Source organism: Notamacropus eugenii, chromosome 2 (genome assembly GCF_028372415.1).
Source record: "Notamacropus eugenii isolate mMacEug1 chromosome 2, mMacEug1.pri_v2, whole genome shotgun sequence".
Lineage (NCBI taxonomy): Eukaryota > Metazoa > Chordata > Mammalia > Diprotodontia > Macropodidae > Notamacropus > Notamacropus eugenii.
The window spans coordinates 466,166,642-466,189,746 of NC_092873.1; the positions used below are offsets into that span (position 1 = coordinate 466,166,642).

At 41.2% G+C, this 23,105-nt stretch overlaps 1 protein-coding gene across 7 annotated transcripts in view; it reads right to left on the bottom strand.

The window, feature by feature from the left end:
- The window catches only part of AXDND1 (axonemal dynein light chain domain containing 1), a 128,637-nt gene that overhangs the window by 100,140 nt on the left and 5,392 nt on the right, over window positions 1–23,105 (bottom strand). For all 7 annotated transcript variants that reach the window (XM_072648521.1, XM_072648523.1, XM_072648520.1 and 4 more), the window contains 2 exons: window positions 22,698–22,798; window positions 55–181 (listed from right to left, as the gene is read on the bottom strand). In XM_072648521.1, the coding sequence (XP_072504622.1) occupies window positions 55–181; window positions 22,698–22,798 (228 nt within the window). The remainder of the gene's footprint in view (window positions 1–54; window positions 182–22,697; window positions 22,799–23,105) is intronic.

Consider the following 23,105-nt stretch of genomic DNA (forward strand, 5'->3'; position numbering starts at 1 on the left):
ATATTTGTAATGAATTTTAAAAGAAAAAAGTTATAGCCAGAAAATTGCACTTACTGACATCTGGGGTATAGACAAACCCTTGTGTGGCTTTTCTTCACCAGAGGTAATCTCTTTTACCAGCTGTGGAAGCCATGAATCTGCTAGTTTTTCAGCCTTAACATCATACAAAAAAGAAACATCCCTAAGAAAATGAAAAATACATATATTCATTAGTTAGTTATCCACAAAATTGTATCAGATTGAGTTAGCTAATTCATAGTTTTTAAAAAATCTGCCGCACAGTAACAGCTGAGATTAATTGAAGTTGTGACCTCCTGCTCACAGGGCTGTTACGAGAAAAGTGCTTTGTAAACCTTAGTTCGAGGGAAATGTGAAGTCGGTATTATTATCAGTATGGTTAACTGGTATTCAGGTAGCTATCATATTTTTCAGCATTTAGAATTTTAAGTGTAAAGAGCCAATACATCAAAAAAGACCTAGAAAAACCCCTAAAACTTTGGAACCAAAAAAAGCAACTGTACAAATACCAGATAATACAGAAGTTTTTCTGAAAATTATCTGAGGTAGAGAAGGAGGATGTTTAATGGCCTGGAAGCTGGAGTCATCAGGGTAATGCAACAGCCAAAAAAAAAAAAAAAAGCTCATTAGCTCTTGGGCTGCCTTCAAAGAGTCAAATCTTCCGGAAGGGAGGGAGGAAAGGGATGGTCTCACTGTACTCTGCCCTTGTCAGACCAGGTCTGAAGGATCATGTTAGGAAACTGTTCCTGAGGGCAAACCAAAATGGACCTTTTTGCAACTTATACCCTGGCTCTGCTCTTTGGGGCCAAACAGAGTGAGTCAAAGCTCTCCCCCACAAGGGAGCTCTGTAAATAATCAAAAACAATGATTATGGCCCCGTTAGTTTCAGTTATCCAGGCTAAGTACCCCCAGTGTTCATGTAACAAACTCGAAGCCTTTGCCACACTGGATGTTCTCTTCTGGACATTATCCAGTTTATCAATAACAATAGCAATACAAAAATGAGATGCCTGCCTGTTGGCATTGTTTCATTCTCCATACTTATAGGCCCATCACCTTGCACAGACAGGGTCTGGCACATAATAGGTACGAAATTAATAACTTGTTTACTAATTGACAAGGGCAGAGTGTAGGGGAACTATTCTAGGAAGTTAGAACTTTCTTAATATACTCCAAGACTGCATTAGCTTTCTGGTTCCCATATCACACTATCAACTTTTATAAAGCTTAAAGTCCACTAAAAATCCCCAGCTATTTTTCAGAATTACAGACATTATGCCTCCTCCATCTTGTACTTGTGAGACTGATCGTTTACATCTAAGTGTAAACTTTACATGCATTCTTAATGTGGGAATGATTTTTTTTTATACTTCAGAATAAGAATTTGCACTTATTCCTACTGAATTCACCTTTATTGTATTCAGACCATAGCTGTAGCCTGTTGAGATCTTTCTGGATCCATTCATCCTCCCAATCTAAAAACCATCTGGCAATTTAATAATTCTGTCTATGCCTTTAGCCAAGTCATCAATAAAAATGTCAAACTGCTGGGGACCAAGCACAAATTCCTGGGATACTACGCTAGAAACTTCCTGTCACCAACACTGAGCCCTCAACTACCCTCCTGAATCTAATTATTCAGACAGTTCTGAATCTAATCATATTATTGACTAGTTCATCTCTCTCCAACATTTTACTAAAATCTAGGTAAATTCGAATCACAGAATGCTCCTCATCTACCAGTTCAGTCATCCTGTTTCAAAAAAAAAAAATTAAGGGAAATGAGTATCTGTTATGACCTGTTCTTCATGCTGGCTTTCTGTAATAACCACTTCCCTTTTGAGAAGTTCACTAATCATCTCTACAATGATGTAGGATTTTCCCTGGAATCTAAATGAAGTTCCCTGACAAACGGTTAGAAGACTCTGTTCTCCCTGTTTTAAAAAATTAGGGCAATATTCTCTCTTCCCCAGTCTTGTGGTACCTCCCCCATTTTCACAGTCTTTACAACAGCAATCTTGCGTCCATCAGCTCTTTCCACAGCCAGTGCTGGGTCAGGTGGCTTGCATTCATCAAAGGCAACTTGGTACTTCTCTTATTTCCTCTTTATTTATCTTGGGTGACACCCCCTAAAACATTTTAGTTCTAATTTTCCAACACATGTCCAATACAAGCAAAGGTCATCTCTTTTTTCATATCCTTTCTCCCAATATGGCTTTAAAAAGAACTTCAAAGAGAGGATTCTGGGAAGATGGTAGAGTAGGTCAGAAAGCTCCAGGCTGTCCAAATTACCTCCAAAAAAATAAAAAACAAAACAATGCCTCAAAGTGAATGTAGAGCACCAAAAATAAACAAAAAGTCGGGGTAAAGCAGTTGTCCTCCTAAGACAACTTGAGAAGACCTCAGGAAAGACTCAACCTCCAGGGGTGGAGATTTGACCTGAGTCAAGTACAAGGATCTCCAGGCTGATTCAGCCTCAGGAACTTTCACCTCAGGGACAGTGTGAGGGTCCAGGCTTTGTAGAAGCCTGGAGGATCCTCCACTGTGGAGGGATGCCAGGCCCAGCTGTGCTGACCAGACACTAGGCTGCGGTTACTGTGATAGGGAACTAAAACATACCTGATGAGTGTGGTAACAGAGGGGCGGGGATTCTGCTTGTTGTAGGAACTTTTTATAGGATAGCAGACTCCCCGGTTTCAGTTCAAGAGCAGAAAGGAGATATGAAGTTTGCAGACACTGGAGGGATACAAGGAGCAAGAGCATTTGTGGGACAGTGTGACTAGCAATGGCTTAGAGGTGGACAGGAACACCCAAAGTTGGGCTCTGGGACAGAGCTCAGAAAATCATCCTAAAAATGGTGCCAGGGGCACCATTCCCCACTGAATTCATATTCAGAGGAAGATAGTGGAGCTAAAAAAGCCACTCCTTTTTCAAAGAGAAACATCAAACAGTCACAAACCCAAAAAAAGTTACTGAAAGAACTTATAAAGGAGTTCAAAAATCAAATAAGAGAGATTGAGGGAAAATTAAGGGGAAAAAAAATAAGAGCAATCCAAGAAAAATCAAGAAACCTACAAAAAGAAAGTCAACTCACTGGGAAAAAAAAGACTAAAAAACTTAAAGAAAATAATTCCTTGAAAACTAGAATGGGCAAAGGGAAGTTAATGACATTATAAGACACCAATAAATAACAAAACAAAATGAAAAAGAATGAAAAAATATTAGAGTATGTGAAATATCTCATCAGAAAAACAACTGATCTGGAGAACAGATTGAGGAGAAGGAATATAAGAATTGTTGGACCACCTGAAAGTTAGGATCAAAAAGAGAATCTTGATGCAATATTACAAGAAATTATTAAGGAAAATTTCCCTGAAGTTCTAGAATAAGAAGATAAAGCAGAAATAGAAAAAATCCACCATTCTCCATCTGAAAGAGATTCCAGGGAGAAAACTTACAGGAATATCATAACCAAGATTCAAAGCTTCCAAGTTAAGGAGAAAATATTGCAAGCAGCTAGGAAAAAAAAAAACCAATTTAAATATTGCATAACTATAGTCAGAATTACACAAGACCTAGCAGCTTCTACATCAAAAGACCACGAGTCTTGGAACACTATATTTTAAAGAACAAAAGAATTGGGCTTGTGAATAAGGGTGACTTACCTAGCAAATTTAAGTATAATCCTAAATGAAAAAGAAATTTAACTAGCTGAAAGATTGTCACAGGTATTTGTGACAAAAAGAGCAGAACTTAATGGAAAATACAACATATAAGATCCCAGAGAAATAGAAGGTAAACATTAAAGACTAATTAAAAGAGATTCCATAAGGTCAAACTGTTTACTTCTTAATGTGAAAATGCTATCAATACTTTGATGACTGTCATCATTATTTGAATAGTTTGAAAGAAAGGTCTGGGCTGAGCTGTGTATGATGGGGTGATTCTAAAAAATAAAACTGGGTAGGGAAAGATAAAAAGGAGCAATTATCCCCTACATATGAGCCATGAAAGGAAGAACTGTTACAGAAGAAGTGGGAGTAGAGAGCTGGTAGTGCTGGAATCTTACTCTCATTGGAAATGAGTTAAAGAGGGAACAAGATATACATCTAGAAGAGTGTAAAAGTCTTCTAAATTTATAAAGAAATAAAGAGAGCAAGGGGATAGGAGAAGGGAGAGACTTTTAGAAGGGTGTGTAGATTAAGAATTAGGAGGGGGAGGGAATAAAGGAGAGACTCAGATTAAGTTAGAGGGTGGGGGGAAAAGATAAGGGAGGGACTAGTAGAGGAGTGGGTTGATTAAGGAGTAGAAGGGTAAGGTAGTGGATAGAAGTAAATTAGACAAATGAGGAGGGATAGAGCAAACAGGGTGAGAAGGATAGTGAGGAAAAAATAAGATGGAGGGAAATACACAATAAATAATTATAACTTTGAATGTGAATGGGATGAATTTACCCCAGAGAGCAGAATGGATTAAAAATCTGAATTCAAAAATTTGTCGCTTACTGGAAACAGAATAAAAATGAGAGATACACACAGAGTTAAAATAAAGGGCTGGAGTAGAACTTATTAGGCTAAAAAAAAGTAAGAGTAGCAACCATGACCTCAGACAAAGTTAAAGCCAAAATAGATTTAATTAAAAGAGAAAAACAAAGAAACTATAGTCACCCATATTATTCAATATTGTTTTAGACAATTTAAAATAACTTGGATAGTATAAAATACCTGAGAATATACCTGCCAAAACAGACACAGGAACTACGTGAACATATATATAAAACATTCTTTATATAAATAAATAGTCAGGTTTAAATAATTGGAGAAATATTAATTGTTCATAGATAGGCAATGCCAATATAATGAAAATGATAATGTTACTTGACTAATCTACTTATTCAATGCCATTCCAATTAAGTTACTAAAAAAGTATTTTACTGAGCTAGAAAAAAATAATAAAATTCATTTAGAAGAACAAAAAGTCAAGAATTCCAAAGAAACTAATGAAAAAAATGTCAAGGAAGAAGATTCAGCTATACCAGACCTTACACTGTATTATAAGGCAGTAATTATCAAAACTAACAGGTACTGACTTAAAATAGAAAGATCAGTGGAAAAGAGTAGACATACAATATACAGTTGTAAAGGACTATAGTAAGTTTGTATTTGACAAATGTAAATGACAAATTTAAATTTTGGGATAAGAATTCATTATTTGGTAAATATCGTTGGGAAATCTGGAAAGCAATCTGGCAAGAATTGGATATAGACCAATATATTAAACTACGTACCAAGATAAGGTCAAAATGTATACGTGACCCTGGTATAACGGGATATATTACAAGAAAATAAGAAGAACATGGAATACATTACTTATCAGATTCATGGATAGGAGAATAATATAAGAAGAAGCAAGAGATAGAAAGTGTGGTTGAGGGATAAAATTTAAAAGTCCCTATATGAATAAAGTCAATGTAAGCCAAGATTAGAAGGAAAGTAGAAAATTAAGGAAAAACCTTTGTCAACCAGACAGAACTGGCCTCTAACTTGTGGGTGGCCAGAACACAGCAGGTCAGAGAGAGAGTTAGGAATCAAAATGAAGTTTAATTTCAGTGGAAGGAAAATGGCTGGCAAGAAAGTACCCATGTAACCCAGGCTCTGCCCCTAGTCGGGGGGGACCCGCTTTAGTGTGGCTGAACCTTGATTTATATACTTGTGGCTAGACAAAGAGTTAAGCAGTGTAGTGTAGCAACAGTAGTGACACACAACAGCAACAGTGAGGCAAGGTTGTCTAAGTGACAAAAAAGTCCATTCATAGCAGGACTTCATGTCTGGGCCAGCTGGTGCTTGCACAAGCTCAGGAACCATCAGCTCCAGAGGTGAGTACATAGGGTTGTTGTTATGCCAAGCTCAGTGGGCGGCTTTAGCTCTAGAAAACAGGGTGTCTCCTAAAAGTATATTGACATTTTCATAGACAATTTCTCAGAAAAAGGTCTCAATTCTCAAATATGTAAAGAACTTTGTCAAATTTATAAAAATCGTATCCCAGTTGATAAATGATAAGAGGATATGAACAGGCAGTTTTTTGATAAAGAAATCAAAACTATACAGTCAAATGGAAAAATGTTTTAAATCATTATTTGAGAAACATAAACTAAAAACAACTTTGAGATATTATCTTACACCTATCAGATTAGTTAAAATGATAGCTGCCTTTCAATTGGGGAAAGACTCAACAAGTTATGGTATATGATTGTAATGGAATACTACTGCGATATAAGAAATGATGAGCTGGTTGATTTAGAAAAATATGGAAAGATTTGGACCTTTGAAGGAATGTATATGTATATGTATATATTTGCATTTAATTGTAGACTTCTGGCGGGGAGAAAGGAGAAAAAAATAAAAAGTGCATAGCAGAGAACAAAAGAAACTTGAAAATTGAGAAGGAAGCACAGAAAAGTTGGATAGTTTTGAAAACAATGTGTAGTATTTATTACATAGTTTTCAAAAAAAAAGTAAACAGTTTGAAATGGAAATTTATTATTTTATATTGAATCCTCTCATGTTCTGCTGTGTAAAAGAAATGGGTTTTTTTCCTCATTTTGTAATTGTTTTAAATGAATTAAAAATTTTTTTAAAAAAAGAAATATTATAAAGAACTCCCAAATCCCTTGTATCTGTTGTACTTAATTTTCCCTAAAAGCTCTTTCTGCCCCTGGGGCCCTGGGTCTCCATGGTGAGCTCTCATCTTCTCTGTCCCAAAGCAGGCCATTTCTAGACTGAGGCCCTGCTTAGCCATCTTGTAAGTCTTGCTTATGTGTGGGCTTCCCCCATTAGATATAAACTCCTTAACGCCAGGACTTGCTTACTTAGAAATGAATCCCAAGTGTGCAGCGTGGTGCCTAGAACACAGTAAACACTTAATAAGAGCTTTTTTTTTTTTTCAACAGAAAAGGTCTTTGGACTTAAAACTGATGGATTTGGTTTTATAAAAATAAGAGTTTGTACAACAAAAAGTAATGTTCTCAGAACCAGAATAACAGTATTGCAGTCTGAAGGGCACTCAGATGTCATTGTAGTCCAAATCATTCCTGTCCAACAATTCCTAGAGTATCGCCACCAAATGATCATGTGACCTCTGCATGATGACCCCCAATGACAGAAGACACGCTGCTTCCCAAAGCATCTTTCACCTCTAGAGGGCTATAATTTTTAGCAAGTTTTTGGTTACACACAGCCTGAAGGTACCTCTCTAAAACTGTCTCCCATACATCCTATGTAGGTAGTCTGGAGCTAAATTGGACAAGCTTAATGCTGCTGCCACAGGACAGCTTTTAAAATACTTGAATACGGGATGATGCACCGCCCACATCTTTTCTTACTCCACTCCCTCTTTTTTCCTGTGTTTCAACCAGATTCATGTAATGTTTTCATTCATGTATGTTCAGTAATTCAATTCTAAAAGCTCCAATACCCAAATGCCATTTGCTGTAAGAATCATAGCAAGACGAATCTATACTAGAAAACTTTGAAAAGGAACCAGAAAGGAGAAACAATGGAAATTAAGGGAGAAATGAATAAGTTTAAAATGGGAAAACAAATGAAATGGAAAATAAAACCAAGAGCTGGAATTGTGAAAAGACCAATAATATTGATAAATGGCAAGCTGTGGGGAGAGAATTTCAGCATGACTTCCTAACTCCACGTCCAGACCCTTTCCACTAGGACATGCTGCCTCTACCATAAAAAAAAAAAAGTGCAGCAACAAAATCTTAGAATATACACAGAAAAATTGGAAAAGGGAATGGAGTAAACAAGACATTATTGCGTTTGTTTTAAAGTTTGCATCTTTTTCCTCTAATCAAGACACAAATGGAATTTTATGCTATTACTTTTTATTATCTTATTGCTCATTTTGTTTATTTAAGCTTTAGATAAAAATACATATATTTCAAAAGAGAAGTTGAATGAATTAGATGTAGTCATGAATCTAATATGCTCAACTTTTAATGAGAACTTATGTAACCATAGTAACAATAAGGTTTGTTAACACTGGCCTTCCACACTGGAACCGATATTTGCATTTGGAATATTAAGAGATTTTATTTACAACTAACAATATATCACAACAGAGCCACATTAGGGCACTTAGATGTTCATATGCTTTTTGTTACAGCCTTCATTACCAACAGAGAACAGCTGTTTTATCCCAGTACCAAAGATATTAAGCTATTAGAACCCACAGTTGCAGTCTAGGGAACTAATGGGTTTTGGGTCAGCTCCAAAAGAAATATACTTCTGGCCTTGGTTGGGACTACTCCAGAATGACTCAAGTTCCCACTCTAGAGAATTGTAGGGGAGGGGTGTTAGTATCTGAGGCTCTTCTTGACTGCAATTCACCTAAAGAAGTTCATCCAAAAGTCCCCAATAAATCTGATCTCATAAAAAGAAATAACCAGCTAGTCAAGGGTCTGTTAGGCTTCTCAAGCCAGACTAATTTTGGGAGAGATCACTCCACATGCCTGCAGAATAGAAAGGATTTCTCAGGTTTAAACCCAGTATGAATCTATGACTAGGATTACCTGGTACTGACCTAAGTTCAGGCAAAGTATATATACCTTGATAATGCCAAGTGGCCCAAGATGTATAGCCAAATGGTAGCCCCATCAGCCCACATGTATGCTTTCTGGTAATCACCTGGTTTTGCCTCCTGTGGGATGCCGAAATGTTGCACAAATGTGAAAGAATCATTTCTACAGGTGTATAATGAAAGTAGAAACTTCTCCTTGGTTATTTATATGCTATGATGCTCTGGCTCTTTTTCTGAGGATCTCTATCCTATTTCTCCGGAGTCATCATGTTCTTCTGTTCCACTCCCATAATAGTTAAAGAGAATTCAAGAACATTTTGGAACTTGTTCTCAGGTAGATTGCTAATTTTTTTTAATCATACTGACAGCTACTGTCCTTAAAGAAGTCAATCAACTTCTCTCTCATTATAATAATTAGCTTGCATTTTTATAGTGCTTCATGATTATGAATCTCCACTAAAGTCTTACTCTGATATCCCTCTATGGAAGGGAAGTCAATCTTCATTCAAAGAGGCCATGCCAACCAAATATGGCTCTGGCAGCTCCTTCCCCAAAAGAGGTTAGGCTTATAGCACAGTACTGGTGCCAGATTGTAAGTCTATCATCCAAGGATGAGCCTAGTCAAGTTTATAGAGGTCATCACCTAAATGCTAATCACTGGCTGATGATTTTTTTCCTCCATAGCAACTCATGAAATCAATCCACAAAGGTAAAAGGGGGCTGCAATCAACATCTCCGGAGGGAATAACTACACAAATGAAATCTCAGATGTTCATAATATTGAGGCAAAAACACCAAGTACTTCTTGTATACATCATAAATGTGAAGTTCACATGAATGAGATAATTTTGTCATACACTTTGCAAAACTTAAAGGCTCTATAGAAATGTTCGTTATTACCATAGTTGGATCCTTACAACAACCCTGTGAGATAGATGGTACAAATATGTACCCCTTTATTGCAAGTGAGTTTAGATGCAGGACATTGCAGAGGATAGGGTTCTGTAGAATCATTAAGATATAAATTAAAACCTAGCTGTCATTTGCTCAGTGACCATGAGTGCTTCCGTTAGCCTGTTACATCTGTGAGCATCTCAGAGAGGTTAACAATTGTTAACATGGCTACGTGATCTTTAAGGTCATAAGCTCTGTACCCTGGCACAAGTCAACTCAATCCAACAAGTAATTATTAAGTGCCAACGAGGTACCACGCACTGTGCTAGGCATTGCAGATTCAAAAACAGTATCGGCACTAAAATGGAGGAAAAATAATATATCTGTAGATAATCAAATACAAAATGTATACAAGTAATTTTCTGGGAAGGGCATTACAACCAAGAGGATCAGGAAAGGTTTCCTGTAGGAGGTGTCCCATTAGTCAAGCTTTGAAGAAAAGCCAGGGATTCTAGGAGGAGGAACTGAGGAAGGAGGTCATGCTAGGTGTGCATGGGGAGGGCAACACAGCCCAAGTGCAAATGCACAGGTTGGAAAGATGCAACGCTGTGTACAAAGAACAGAAAAAATAGAAAGATGGAATCTTGTGTACAAAGAACACGAAAGATGGAATCTTGTGTACAAAGAACACAAACTTCCAGTTTGATGGGTAAGTGGAGTGTATGAGGGGCGAAATGTGTCCTAACCCTGAAAAGCAATGTGGAACTAAACTGTGGAGTACCATAAAGGGCAAACAGAGAAGTCTGGACTTTATACTCAAGCTGAGAGGGAGCCACTAGAGTTTCTTGAGCAGTAGGGTTTCCATGATTGAAATAAAGGTAAACTGAGGCACAAATTTCCAAGCACATTCAATTTATTGATAAGACTAGCAGTTCCCAATAAAAGGGGGTCTCTCAGCTCCCCAGAAAGTGAAAAGACCCTGAATGAGGGCAGACAGAACATTTTTACAGACAGAGGAGGAACATCTAAAAGCTAGAAGGCAGCATCATAGATGGAAAAACTATGACTGGTTACAACACATGTAGCATCATAGACATAAGGAACAACGTGATTGGCTGGAAATTGGGAATGAGGGGCCTATAACAACTCCTCTTTCCATCCTGTTGCTATGAATATTCATTGTTTGAGGCCACCTGCAAGAACACAAGCTACAGTGGACCAGACTACTTTGGATAACAGACTAGACTCTCTGGCATCCACCTTGAGGCAAGAATAGAACAGTGATCAGAAATGACGACATGACTTGCACTTGACTTTATTTTGAGTGAGGGAGGGCTGTGCAGGTCACCAGTCTCACTTCTCCAGAGTCATCTGAATCCAATGACCAGATATTCATCAGGATGCCTGAGATGGCCCAGGATGCACTGGGAGACCTTGGCCCCTTTAGACCAAGGTCTTTGCAGGTACTCACTTAGGGTGAGGTAATGCCTATTCATTGACTAGGCCTGTTTAAGAAGTAGTCAGGGCATGGCTCCTTTGATGAGGTCAAGAAAAAGAAAGATATCAGGCTGGGTGGGAAACAGCAGCAGTTGCTATAGATATTGTACCCCTGGGACCAAGAGGGTCCAGAGGAGCCCTTAGGCAGGGGCCCATTGGCATCCCAGTAAAGTTTTGGGAGAGGACAGGACAGGACAGGACGGGAGGAAGGGAAAGGAAGGGAAGGGGCCAGTAAAACCCAACTCCAAATTTACTGTCCTTTGCAGAGGAGAAGGAAGGGGAGGGGGAGACAGACAGGAGAGGAGGAGCTGACTTACCCAGCTAGCTGAGTCCCCATTCAGTCAGCTGCATCTACTCACAGGATTGGGTTTGCGCAGGTAAGATAAATGGGGAAGAACAGATGGAGCACAAGAGTCAGGAAAACACTGGTTATGGAGGACACAGAGCAGTCTGGTCTAGTTTGACTGGATCACAGAGTATATGGAGGAGAGAAGAATGAGATCAGGAGGATGCTGCCAATGAACATAATTCAGCAGGCAAGAAGATGCTATGGCAGAGTTCTGAAGAGAGCAGTGACTTGACTGGATCTATGTATGAGGGAGATTAGTTTGGCAGCATTGTAAAGGACAAATCAGAAATGAGAGAACAAAGTCCAGAAGAAATATTGCGAAGGTATTACCACAGCAGTCCAGTAATAGTCCAGACTTGTGACAAGAGTATGAACTGAAGTGATGACGGTGGGAGTATAGGAGGGGAGAGAAGTGAGAAACGTTAGAGACAAGACTGACAGAACTTTTAAAATAGTAAGAAGTGAGTTAGAAGGAAGAGTCAAAGAAAATAGGAAGGACTAAAACATGAAAACTAGGTAGCTAATGGTGCCATTGAGGGAAATGGTAAGTGAGAAGGAACAGGCTTCAGAGAAAAGTTAATGATTCCATGCACACTGATTAAGCACCACTACATGTCACACATGGGACTATGAACTGGAGATACAGAGACAAAAAGGAAACAACTGCTGCCTTCAGGAAGTGTCTTCTACGGGTGTCAGATACAATAGCCCAAAGCCTACCTGACTTGTAGCAAGTACTTAATAAACATGTGGAGATTGACCCAATACATGTACACATAAATAAATACTAAAGAATTTTAAGAGGGAAAGAAAATTAGTAACAATGGAGCGAGAGGGGTTATCAAGAGAGATCTTGTATAGGTGGCCCCTGAACCATGCTTGGAACAAAGCTAAAGGTTCTATGAGGCAGATGTGTGAGCTAGGTCTATGAGGTGTATATGTCAAATATGAGGGGGAAGAAGGGAGGTCCTTGTGCAAAGGAACCAAATAGGAAGATAGAAGGTCAGGTCGAAGAAACAGGCAGTGGTCCAGTTTGATTGGGGGTGGGGTGGAGGGTGGGGAGGGAAGAGAGAGGGACAAGGAAAGAAAGAGAGAGAGTCTGGGGAGGTCCCAGGGGTACAATATGATATATAAGGCTGGAAAGGTAGGTAGAAGGCTTTGGGTGGAAGGCTTTAAAAGGTGAGCTAAAGATTTTATATTGCATCACAAAGGTGATAGAGAGCCATTAAGGATTTTCTTACACGGTCACATACGTGTATTAAGAATACTAATTTGGCATCTGATCAAATGAGTTATTATGTAAAATCTTTTGCAAAGCTTAAGCTGTGTGAAGGTTGAATTTGACAGGTAAGAGCCCTGTAATAGTTCCAGAAAGAGGATCCAAGCCTGTAGGTGGGATGAAGGGAATATATGTACGAAATGTTGTGGAGGTAGTATTAATCTTGGCAAAGAATTAGATGTGGGAGTTAGCAAGAAATAAAGCAATGCAGGACTCCTAGGTTTTGAACTTAAGGACTGAAATGATGGTAGGGCAATCAAAAGAAACATGGAAGCTAGGAGGAGTTTGGGGTGAAATGAGTTTCATTTTAGATACATTGAATTTGAGGTACCAGATGGTAGATATTATCAATTTCAGAGGAATGATGCTAACAAATAGTTACTGGTAATATAAACCTGGAGTTCAGAAGAGAGGTAGTGTGTGATTACGCTGGATAATTGGGAGTCACCTTGAATCCATGGAAGCTGGCAAGGTCACCAAGAGACAAAGTAAAGAAAGAAGTGAAGAAGCTGAGTTTAAGGAGACAATAAGAAAACCAAATGGAAATATCCCCTTTGTGAGTGTTTGAAGATTTTGGTCTGGAGCTGAAGACAGATCTGGTTCTGCCACTGTACACCACTGATATTTCCTGAGAAAATCAATCAGTAAACAGTCATTTATTAAACACTTCCTATTTGCCAGGCACTGTGCTGAGCAATGAAGACAGAAACAAAGGAAAAAATAGTCCTGCCCTCAAGGAGTTCCCATTCTAGAGAGGGAAGGTAATCTGTATAGGCCACATGTCTAAAGAGTAGATGGTCTAGCAGAGGGCAGAACCAGGAAAGGCCTCCTGCAGAAGGAAGGATTTGAGCTGAGTCTTGGAAGAGGCAAGGAAAGCTATGAAGAAGAGGACCAGACGGAAAGCATGCTGGGTCTGGGGACAGCCAGTGTGAAGGCACAGATGGTAGACAAGAGGTCTTACAAAAGGAGCTGCTTAGCCAGGGTAGCCCATAGAGGGTGTGGATGGGAACAGAATCCAAGACTGGAAAGGCAGGAAAGGACTTGTTCTGAAGAGCTTCACGTGCTGAGGAGAGGACTTTACAGCTGACATGGGAAATAACAGGGAGTCACTGGAGTTTACTGAGTAGGAGAGTAACGTGGGTATATGTCCAATTTAGGAAAATCACTTTGGCAGCTACATGGAGGATGAATTGGAATAGGAAGAAACTAATTGGAATGTGACTGCAGCAGTTCAGGAGAGAGGTGATAAGGGCTTGAAATAATGTGGTGGCTGTCTGTGTGAGTGAAGAGAAGGGGACACTGACATGAGGTGCTGTGGAGAAAGGAATGACAAAATTTGACAATGGACTGAATGTTGGAGTAAGGAAGAGCAAGGAGTCAAGAATGACCCTGAGGTTGTAGGACTGGTGACTAGAAGGATGCTAGTGTCCCCAAAAGTGATGGGGAAATTTGGAAGAAGGGAGGGTTTGGGGTGGGGTAGGATTTTGGACATGTTGACTTTGAGATGTCTGTGAGACATCACTCTGTGACATCCAAAAAATAGCTGGTAATGCCAGACTAAAAGTCATTAGAGACTAGGGCTAGAAAGAGACTTGCATGATAGAGATGACAACTGACCCACGGATCTGATGGGATCTCAAAGTGAAATAATACGGAGAGAAAAGAAGTGAGGGCCCAGGATAGAGCCCTGAGGGACACCCCCAACTAGCAGGTATCACACAAATGAAGAACCAGCAAAGGAGACTGAGGAGTGGCCAGACCGCTAAGAAGAGAACCAGGCAGAGGAAAGCAGTATCTTGAAAATCTAGACAGCAGAGAATATGAAGGAGGTAATAGACAGAATCAAAGGTTGCAGAGAGCTCAAAAAAGATGAAGATTGAGGATTGACTCATCCTTTTGGATCTCCATTTGGAGATCATCAATAAAAGAAGTAACTCCTTGGGGGAAGGACTCTGAGAAATGAAAATGGTGGAAGCAAAATTTTTTCCAGCTAACTAGAAACTGCCAACACTTGTTTATACAGTGCTCAGCAGGAGCACTAAACTTCTAACCTGGATTTGGACTCAGATCTTCCAGACTAGATGGTCTTAGCGCTCTTTATTCACTATGCCACCTATCCAGGAGACACTAAAACTAGAGACAGAAGATTTAATAAACGCTTGTTGAAGATGAAGAAGAGTCAAGATCCTAGCAGAGACAGTCTATTCAGATTGGCTGGGGGACTCACAGGTCACCACCACTGTGGCCTAAAACCATCAGAGCTCTTGGCAGCAGAAAGAGGAGAGCAGCTAGACCCCTGAAAAGGAATCAGGTGCTGGTGCTGGAGCACAGTCCTGGCCCCAGCTTTGATCTCGGTCTCTGTCCCACACCTCAGTTCCAGGGGGCCCTGGTGAGACCTTTGCAGGGTAGGGAGTGTTGAGGACTTCCTGTCTTTCTATCACTGCCCTAAAGTGTGTCCCTGGAGCACATAATAGCTGTATTTGCCAATTTTGTACAGTCAAGGCTTTCCAGACTTCTCTACAATGCATCCTGGAAGTTCACTCCATCTCTGAACTGCTCACACTGGAAGGACACTCAGTCCCTGTATGGGGCAGGTTCCACTTAGGACCCTCCAGACTTTCTCTGTCCTGCCCTGCTTCACAGGAACCTTCTTCTCTCCCCATCCCCCACAGTGTATCTTCCTTCTACTTGTTCTTTCTCTATTTGAATATAAATTCCTTGAGGGCAGGGGCTGCTTTTCTTTCGGCTTGCATTTATATTCCCAGTGCTTAGCATAGGACCTGGTGTAAAGTAAGCACTTAATGAATGTTTGTTGCTAATTCCCTAAAGGGAAAGACCCTAGAATTCCACTAAAAGGACTCACCTGAGCCGTGACTCATCCTTTATTTATGCTTGTTCTAAACCTGAGCCCTCCTTTCCTGGACTCTGTATGTACTTGTGGGAAGGCAAACCACAGACTTTTAGAAGCCATGTTATGTACCAAGTGTTTGTACTTACGTTAGTGAATTTATGGTTGCTGTTGACCTGCTTCAGGCATGTCTGACTCTTTGTGACCCCATTACAGGTTGTCTTGGCAAAGACAATGGAGGGGTTTGCATTTCCTTCTCCAGTTCAGTTTACAGATGAGTAAATTAAGTTAAACAGGATTCAGTAACTTGTCCAGGGTCACACAGCTAGTAGGTGCCTCATATCAAGATTATATCTAACTCTGAAACTTCCATCCATTGAGCCGAAATTTGCCCTCTGGGGCATACGGTTTCCACATAGCTGTCTTTCTAATCCTTAAAGACTTCTATGATATTTTAAGTCTTCTCTTCTAGGCTAAGTACCCTCATTTCTTTCAACTAGTCACCACATGTAGCACTCTATCAGGCAGCAAGCATTTACTGAGCATTTTCTCTATGGCAAGAAATACGCTAAGCCTTTGGAATACAAAGAAAGGCAAAAAAACCCAATTGCTGCCTTCAAGATACATTCTAATACTGAAAATAACATGCAATGAACTCTTACACATAAGATATGTACAGTGAATGACAGCAGGTACGTGTTGGGGGGACTTGAGCTGGGTATTGAAGGCAAGAAGCTAGGAGACAGAGGTAAAGAGGCATAAGGGATAGCCACCGAAAAGACATGGAGATGAGAGATGGAGGGTCACATGGGAGGAACAAGAAGGCCAATGTTCCTGGACTGTTGAGGAGGACTGGAAAGAGGAAGAGGACTGGAAAGGGAGGATGGGACCTGGTTATAGAGGGCTCTAAAACCCAACCAGGATTTTATATTTGGTCCCAGAGGTAATAAGGAGCCACTGGAGATTATTATATGGGAGGTGAGAGGATCAGACTTAGAAAAATCACTTTACAGCGAGTGAAGGATAGACTGGAGCTAAGAGAGAAACTCGAGACAGGGAGAGGAACCATGAGGCTACTGCAATAGTCCAAAGATGAGGTCATGTAGTAGAATGGTGGATGTTGGTGCGAAGAAGGGAAAGATTTTATAAGAGATTTTACAAAGAGAGAAATGACAAGGTTGGGAACAGATATATGGGGTGAACATAACTAAGGACTCCAGGATGACACTGAGCCTAGGTGAAGGCAGCACCCTTGATAGTAATAGTTTGATAGTTAGCATTGATACAGCACTTTAAAGTTTGCAAAGCACTTACCTTTGTTATTTCATTTGAGCTTCACAACTTTGGAAGACACATGCTGTTATTATTCCCATTTTACAGATGAGGAAACTGAGGCAAACAGCTTAAATGACTTATCCAGTATCATTTACCTTAGTAATGTCTGAGGGTCAGATTTTAACTCAGGTCTTCCTAACTCCAAGCTCAACCTTCTATACACTGTGTGACCCAGAGGCCTGAACGAGGGTAGCGGCTGTGGTAATAGAAGAAAGGGGGTCGTATAAAAGAGATGATGGGGAGGAAAGGACAAGATTTGGCGATTGATGGGATATGAGGTGTTAAGTGAAAGCAAGGACCTGAAGATGATACCTAGCCTGGATAGCTAAGAAGATGGTGGTGCCCTCAGCAGTAACAGGGAAATGTGAAAGAGAGGTCGAGGGGAGAAAGAGGATTAGTTGTGTTTTAGACATGTCGAAAGTAAGATGTCTAAAAGGAAACTGGAGATGGGAGACTGGAGCTCAGCAGAAATGTTAGGGTTGGATATAGACAGGTCTGGGAATCATCTGCAGAGAAATAACTGAATTCATGGGAGCTGATGAGATTGCCAAGTGAGATAGTACAGAGGGAGAAGAGAAGAGGTCCCACACTTATGAACACAGCCTTGAGTCCTGATGCATTCATCTTTAACAAAGCCTCCCCTGGAACTTCTGAAATCACTCCATATCTATTTGTTCATGAGTCCACGTCTGGAGGTGCAGGCTCTCTTACTGGCAAAGGAAGATGGTTAATGACCTTGGGATTCATAGTCTAGTGTCTTAGAGAGCAAATTCCTCAGCCCAGAAATCTTGTGATGTGAACTGGTCTGGGTGAGGTTACACCAGGCCATGGGAAGCTTCTGAATTGGGCTGAGGCAGAGGGACAGACACAATCCTGAGGGAGCAGCACTGCTATGGCCATCAGAATTATGGAATGAGTATAGAAGGTTGGTTTCAAGCACTTTAAAAGAAAAAGGGAACTTGGATTGCTTCTTTCTAGGGAATGACCATCGCCCCCTAAGAACCAGGGAGAATCTCAGGGTTTTCTTTCTCCAGCCTCCACCTATGCCCTACTTGTTAGTTATCAGATTTCCATTTATGATTTATTTCCTTGATTTAGATTATGCCTATAATATGGCGTGGTTTTGTTTTTGTTTTGGGGGGGTTTTTTTGCTTTCTTATAGCATAAGAATATATGGCCATCCATGAAAGCAGTACATCACAGGTTTAAATCACAGAGAAGGCTGAAGGGATAGGAGAACTCATATTTACCTAGGAATAAAAATTACATCAGGAGAGTCAATTCTGTTCCAGTGACCAGATCTAGAAACTGATGGAGGGGCTCAGAGCTTTTATGATTTTATTGATATTTCAACAAACTTCCCAACAGGCAGAATTTTAAGCTGAAAGTGGAGCTTTTCTTTGCCTCTGTAGTGAACAACCTATCGTTTTAGGGCAAGAACATGTGCCGAAGGCTAGCTAAGCTCCCCTGTTCTACCCCACCTCCCACACAACAGCCTCATACTATAGAAAGAAGGGGGAAGAGAGGGAGAATAAGAGGTGGTCAGAGGGAAGGCTGTGCCCAAATCCAAAGGGGAGAGATCAGAGGCAAGTAGAGTTTGGAAGAATTCTGCTTAACCCCTTTTCAGAAGAGAGAAGCACAAAGAGGGTAAGTGCCAGCCAACCAGCTTGTTTTGCTAAGAATCATCTACTATTGGTGAGTTAATAAATATTTATTAGCTGCCTCTTATGTGCCAGACACCATGCTAAGTGCAGGAGATACAAAAAGAGGCAAAAGACACTCTCTGCCTTCAATCTCACAATTAGCTCACATTAGCTCACAATCTAATGGGGAAGACAACAAGCAAACAACTACGTACAAATAAGCCATATTCAGGATAAATAGGAAATGATTAAGGGAAGGCACTAGAAACATTAGGATTGGGAAAGGCTTCCTATAGAAGGTGAGATTTTAGTTTAGACTCAAAGGAAGCCAAGGAGGTTAGTAGTCAAAGCAGAGCAGGGAGAGCATTCCAGGCATGGGGGACAGCTAGAGAGAATGTCAAGATCTGAGAGATGGAGCATCTTGTTTATGGAACAGGCAGGAAGTCAGTGTCACTGGATTGAAGAATGTGTGAAATAGAGCAGAATGTAAAAAGAAGGGAATTAGGTTATGAAGGGCACTAAACAGAGCATTTTGTTTTTAATCTTGAAGGCAACAGGGAGTCACTGGAGTTTACTGAGTTGGAGGTGGGGGACATGGTTAGACTTGTACTTTAGGGAAACTTAGCCACTTTGGTGGCTGAATAAAGGATGGATTGGAGTGGAAAGAGACTTGAGGCAGGTAAACACACCAGCAGGCTATTGTAATAATCCAAAAATGAGGTGGTGAGGGTCAGTACCAGAGTTGGGACAGTGCCAGAGAAGAGAAGGGGAGTGTGTGAGAAATGTTGCAGAGGTGAACTGAAAGGCCTTGGCAACAACTTGGATGTGGGGGATCAGAGACAGTGAGGAATTCAGGATGACTCCCAGGTTGTCAGCCTGAGGGCCTGGGAGGATGGTGTTATGGTCTAGAGTAAAGGGGAAGGTAGGAGAGAGGGAGGGTTTAAGCGGGGGAAATAATGAGTTTGGTTTTGGATATATTGAGTAAGGTCTCAACTGGATATCCATTTGAGGATATGTGAAAGGCAATTGGAGATTGGAGATCAAAGGGCAGCAGAGAAGTTAGGGCAGTATAGATAGAGTTGAGAATCTACTGGCTACATATCCAAAATGTTAGCAATCTTTGCCCAGCTTTGTCTGACCTGAAAATGTGACAATCGTGTATTCTATTTGAATATAAAGCAGCATGCAAACTTTCATGCACTATATACATGAATGCCATTACTGGTATTATCCACAACAACATAAGGGCAAGAACAATCCCTGGGATTCATTAGAGACCTCCCTCCAGGTGGCCGATGACTCAAAGAGCATGGACTCTTGGCTCTGGTCATTCAGCCAACTGCAAATCCCTTCGATCATCACCTAACTCACATCCCTCCAACTTATAAATGAGGATAGCATAGGAAACTTAGTCAAATATTTTGCAGAAATTTAAGGAAAATGTGTCTACAGCTTTCCTGTAATCTACAAGACTGAACACAGCAGGGTGCTGTTATTGTAACACCTACATGATGAAGCAACGGTGGCTTATAGTGATGAATAATTATGTTTCTAAATGGTCAAAAACAGGTCCGAGGAAATATCCATTCAACATTGTCTATTGCAGGTTGATATTAATCAAGAGTTCTTTGGGCCTGGTTGTTCAAATAGCTCCACACATACTTCGCAGGACTGATGTTCATGCACGTTTACATCCCCCGAAAGAAAATCAAGACTTTTGTCAAATAAACGCCTCAGAGACAATCTGTAATGGCAAATTCGGTAAGGGAACTATCAGGGAATAAACCAGTAACTGGCCTGTAATCAAAAAATGACCCAGTGACCACATTGTAAGCTACAGTCTGAAAGCATAAAACTTTTGAATGATTACAAAACATAATAGATAACTAACACAAAGAAGACCCATGTCCTGAAAAACTTGGAATGTTCAGCAGGATAATGAACTTAAGAATAATGTTAGCACCCAGAAAGGAAAAAGGAGCATGTGAGTCCTTCATCACCATCCCAAAATATCCCACGAACAATTACATAGAGAGAAGTATAAAAATTCTTGGTACTTTCCTGCAGTGGGATTAGAAAGATTACTATTACTATGACCTTTTCTGTAATCCCACAGTCACATAAATGCAGGGCAAAAAAATTTCAATTATACGGAACTCTACACAGCCTTGAACTTTGGTCCACCCCCAAAGAAAAGAGCCTAGCACAGTGTGGATCTAGACAATGAGCAAACCACCTAGTCCCTCTAAGGCTCCATTTCCTCATCTGTAAATTATGAATAATTAAAGTGGACTCAGCCTTGTTGACTGCAATGTGTTCTTGTGAGAGCCAAATAAAAAGCTTTGAAAACCATAGATTTCCATGGAAACATAAGGTGTCTCTCTTAAAATAGGGTCTAGGAAATTTCTGCTGATTTAAGACAGATATTAGAGTGCATTCTGAGGAAAATGAAAGATTGAACTGATTCTCGAATTAATGAGTTTACTCCTCCCCTCTTCATATCCCAAGAATCTATTTTCTAGCTTTTTCTCTGTATTAGATCTGATATTAGGTCCCATCTTGGCTCAGTGCAAGGTGAGGGACAAAGCAGTGAATTTGGTCTCAAATGTTTGTTGTTAATGATAAGAAGCCCAGGGAAAGCTGCTACTTGCCTTCTTCAAGTTGTGGGGATAGGGTAGTGCAGTGTAGGGTAGGATAGGGTTAGGGTAGGGTAGGGTGAGGGTAGGGTAGGGTAGGGTGAGGGCAGGGTAGGGTTAGGGCAGGGTAGGATAGGGTTAGGGTAGGGTAGGGTTAGGGTAGGGTAGGGTTAGGGCAGGGTAGGGTTAGGGCAGGGTAGGATAGGGTTAGGGTAGGGTGAGGGTAGGGTGGGGTGAGGGTAGGGTAGGGTAGGGTGAGGGTAGGGTAGGGTTAGGGCAAGGTAGGATAGGGTTAGGGCAGGATAGGGTTAGGGTAGGGTGAGGGTAGGGTGAGGGTAGGGTAGGGTGAGGGTAGGGTAGGGTTGGGTTAGGGCAAGGTCGGGTTAGGGCAAGGTCGGGTTAGGGCAGGGTAGGGTTAGGGCAGGGTAGGTTAGGGTTCGGGGTAGGTTAGAGTTCGGGTTAGGGTAGGGTCGGGTTAGGGTAGGGTTGGGTTAGGGCAGGGTAGGATAGGGTTAGGGTAGGATAGGGTTAGGGTAGGGTGAGGGTAGGGTAGGGTAGGGTCGGGTTAGGGTAGGGTCGGGTTAGGGTAGGGTCGGGTTAGGGCAGGGTAGGATAGGGTTAGGGTAGGATAGGGTTAGGGTAGGGTTAGGGTAGGGTGAGGGTAGGGCAGGGTAGGGTGGGGTTAGGGTAGGATAGGGTTAGGGCAGGGTTGGGTTAGGGCAGGGTCGGGTTAGGGTAGGGTCGGGTTAGGGTAGGGTCGGGTTAGGGTAGGGTAGAGGAAAGAATCCTGAAATTGGAAACCAAGGACCTGGGTTCAAACCCTAGCTCTGCCACTTACGATCTCTTCCACTTTGGGCAGATTGTTTAATCTCTTTAAACCTCAGTATGCTCCTCTGTTAAGTGAGAGAGGTTAGACTAGGTGACATCCAAGGTCCCTTCAGCTCTAAATCTATGATCCTATTGAGAATAACCAAGAAAACGTCTAATTCTAACATTTTTTGATCTTCCATTTCTACCCTTCCCAGAAACCCACAGAAAGTTGTATTAGAGGTAGCTAGGTATCACAGTAGATTGTGCACTTGGTCTTCAGTCAGGAAGATCCGAGTTCAGATACTTACTACCTCTGTTCCCAGGGCAAGTCACTCAGCTTCTCTTAGCCTCAGTTTCCTCGACTGTAAAATGGGGACCTACCTCCCAGAGTTGTTGTGAGAATCAGAGGCGGCAATATTTTCAAAGTGCCTAGCATTGTGAGGGACACACAGTAGGAACTACATAAATGCTAGCTATGATTGTTAATTGAGCATCAAGTCTATGGGTGTGGAAAATAAGGAAAAACGACACACACCAAGTCTCTTGCAGAGACACATAGTGTGGCATATTGCATAGAAGTCACGTAGATTTGGGTTCAAAGCCCCTCTCTGACACATGCCGTCTGACTCGATGCTCACGCAGTTATCAGTCTTCTGTGAGCAGAGAAAGTCTGGGTCTGCCTTGGTCAAGAAAGTTCCTCCCTGGGGGTGCCCCAAGCCAATGCAATCACAGGGCTAGCAACAATTTTTAAAAGTGTCCTCTGTGTCTTTCCCTTCGCCTCATTCACTCTCGCCTTTACCTCCCAGCTCCCGTGAACGAGATGGGGTTATCCGTCAGGTAGCGGAACTTGTTTCTCCGGCCTGGGTGGTGCCAAACGTTGCTCGTGGTGCGCATGCCGGGCTAGGGAGAAGCAGAGACAGACCACGACTCAGCAGAGGGCGCTGTTGTGCCGTGAAAACCTGCCCCGTATGGCTGCTTGGCTCGGAGCCACAGCAAACAGGTTACTTTGTATCTTTGTTCATATTGGGGACCCGCAGCGGGGAAACCACAAGCGAGGATTTCCGTAAGGTCTGTGGGATTCCCCACGGGGCCGATCACGGCGATCTAGGAATTATTACCATTTCAGTCATTCACATTAAAATTGGTTAATGAGAGTGACAAAGGGCAGGGTTTATTCATTCATTTGCGTAGGCGTCTCGACCTTTGG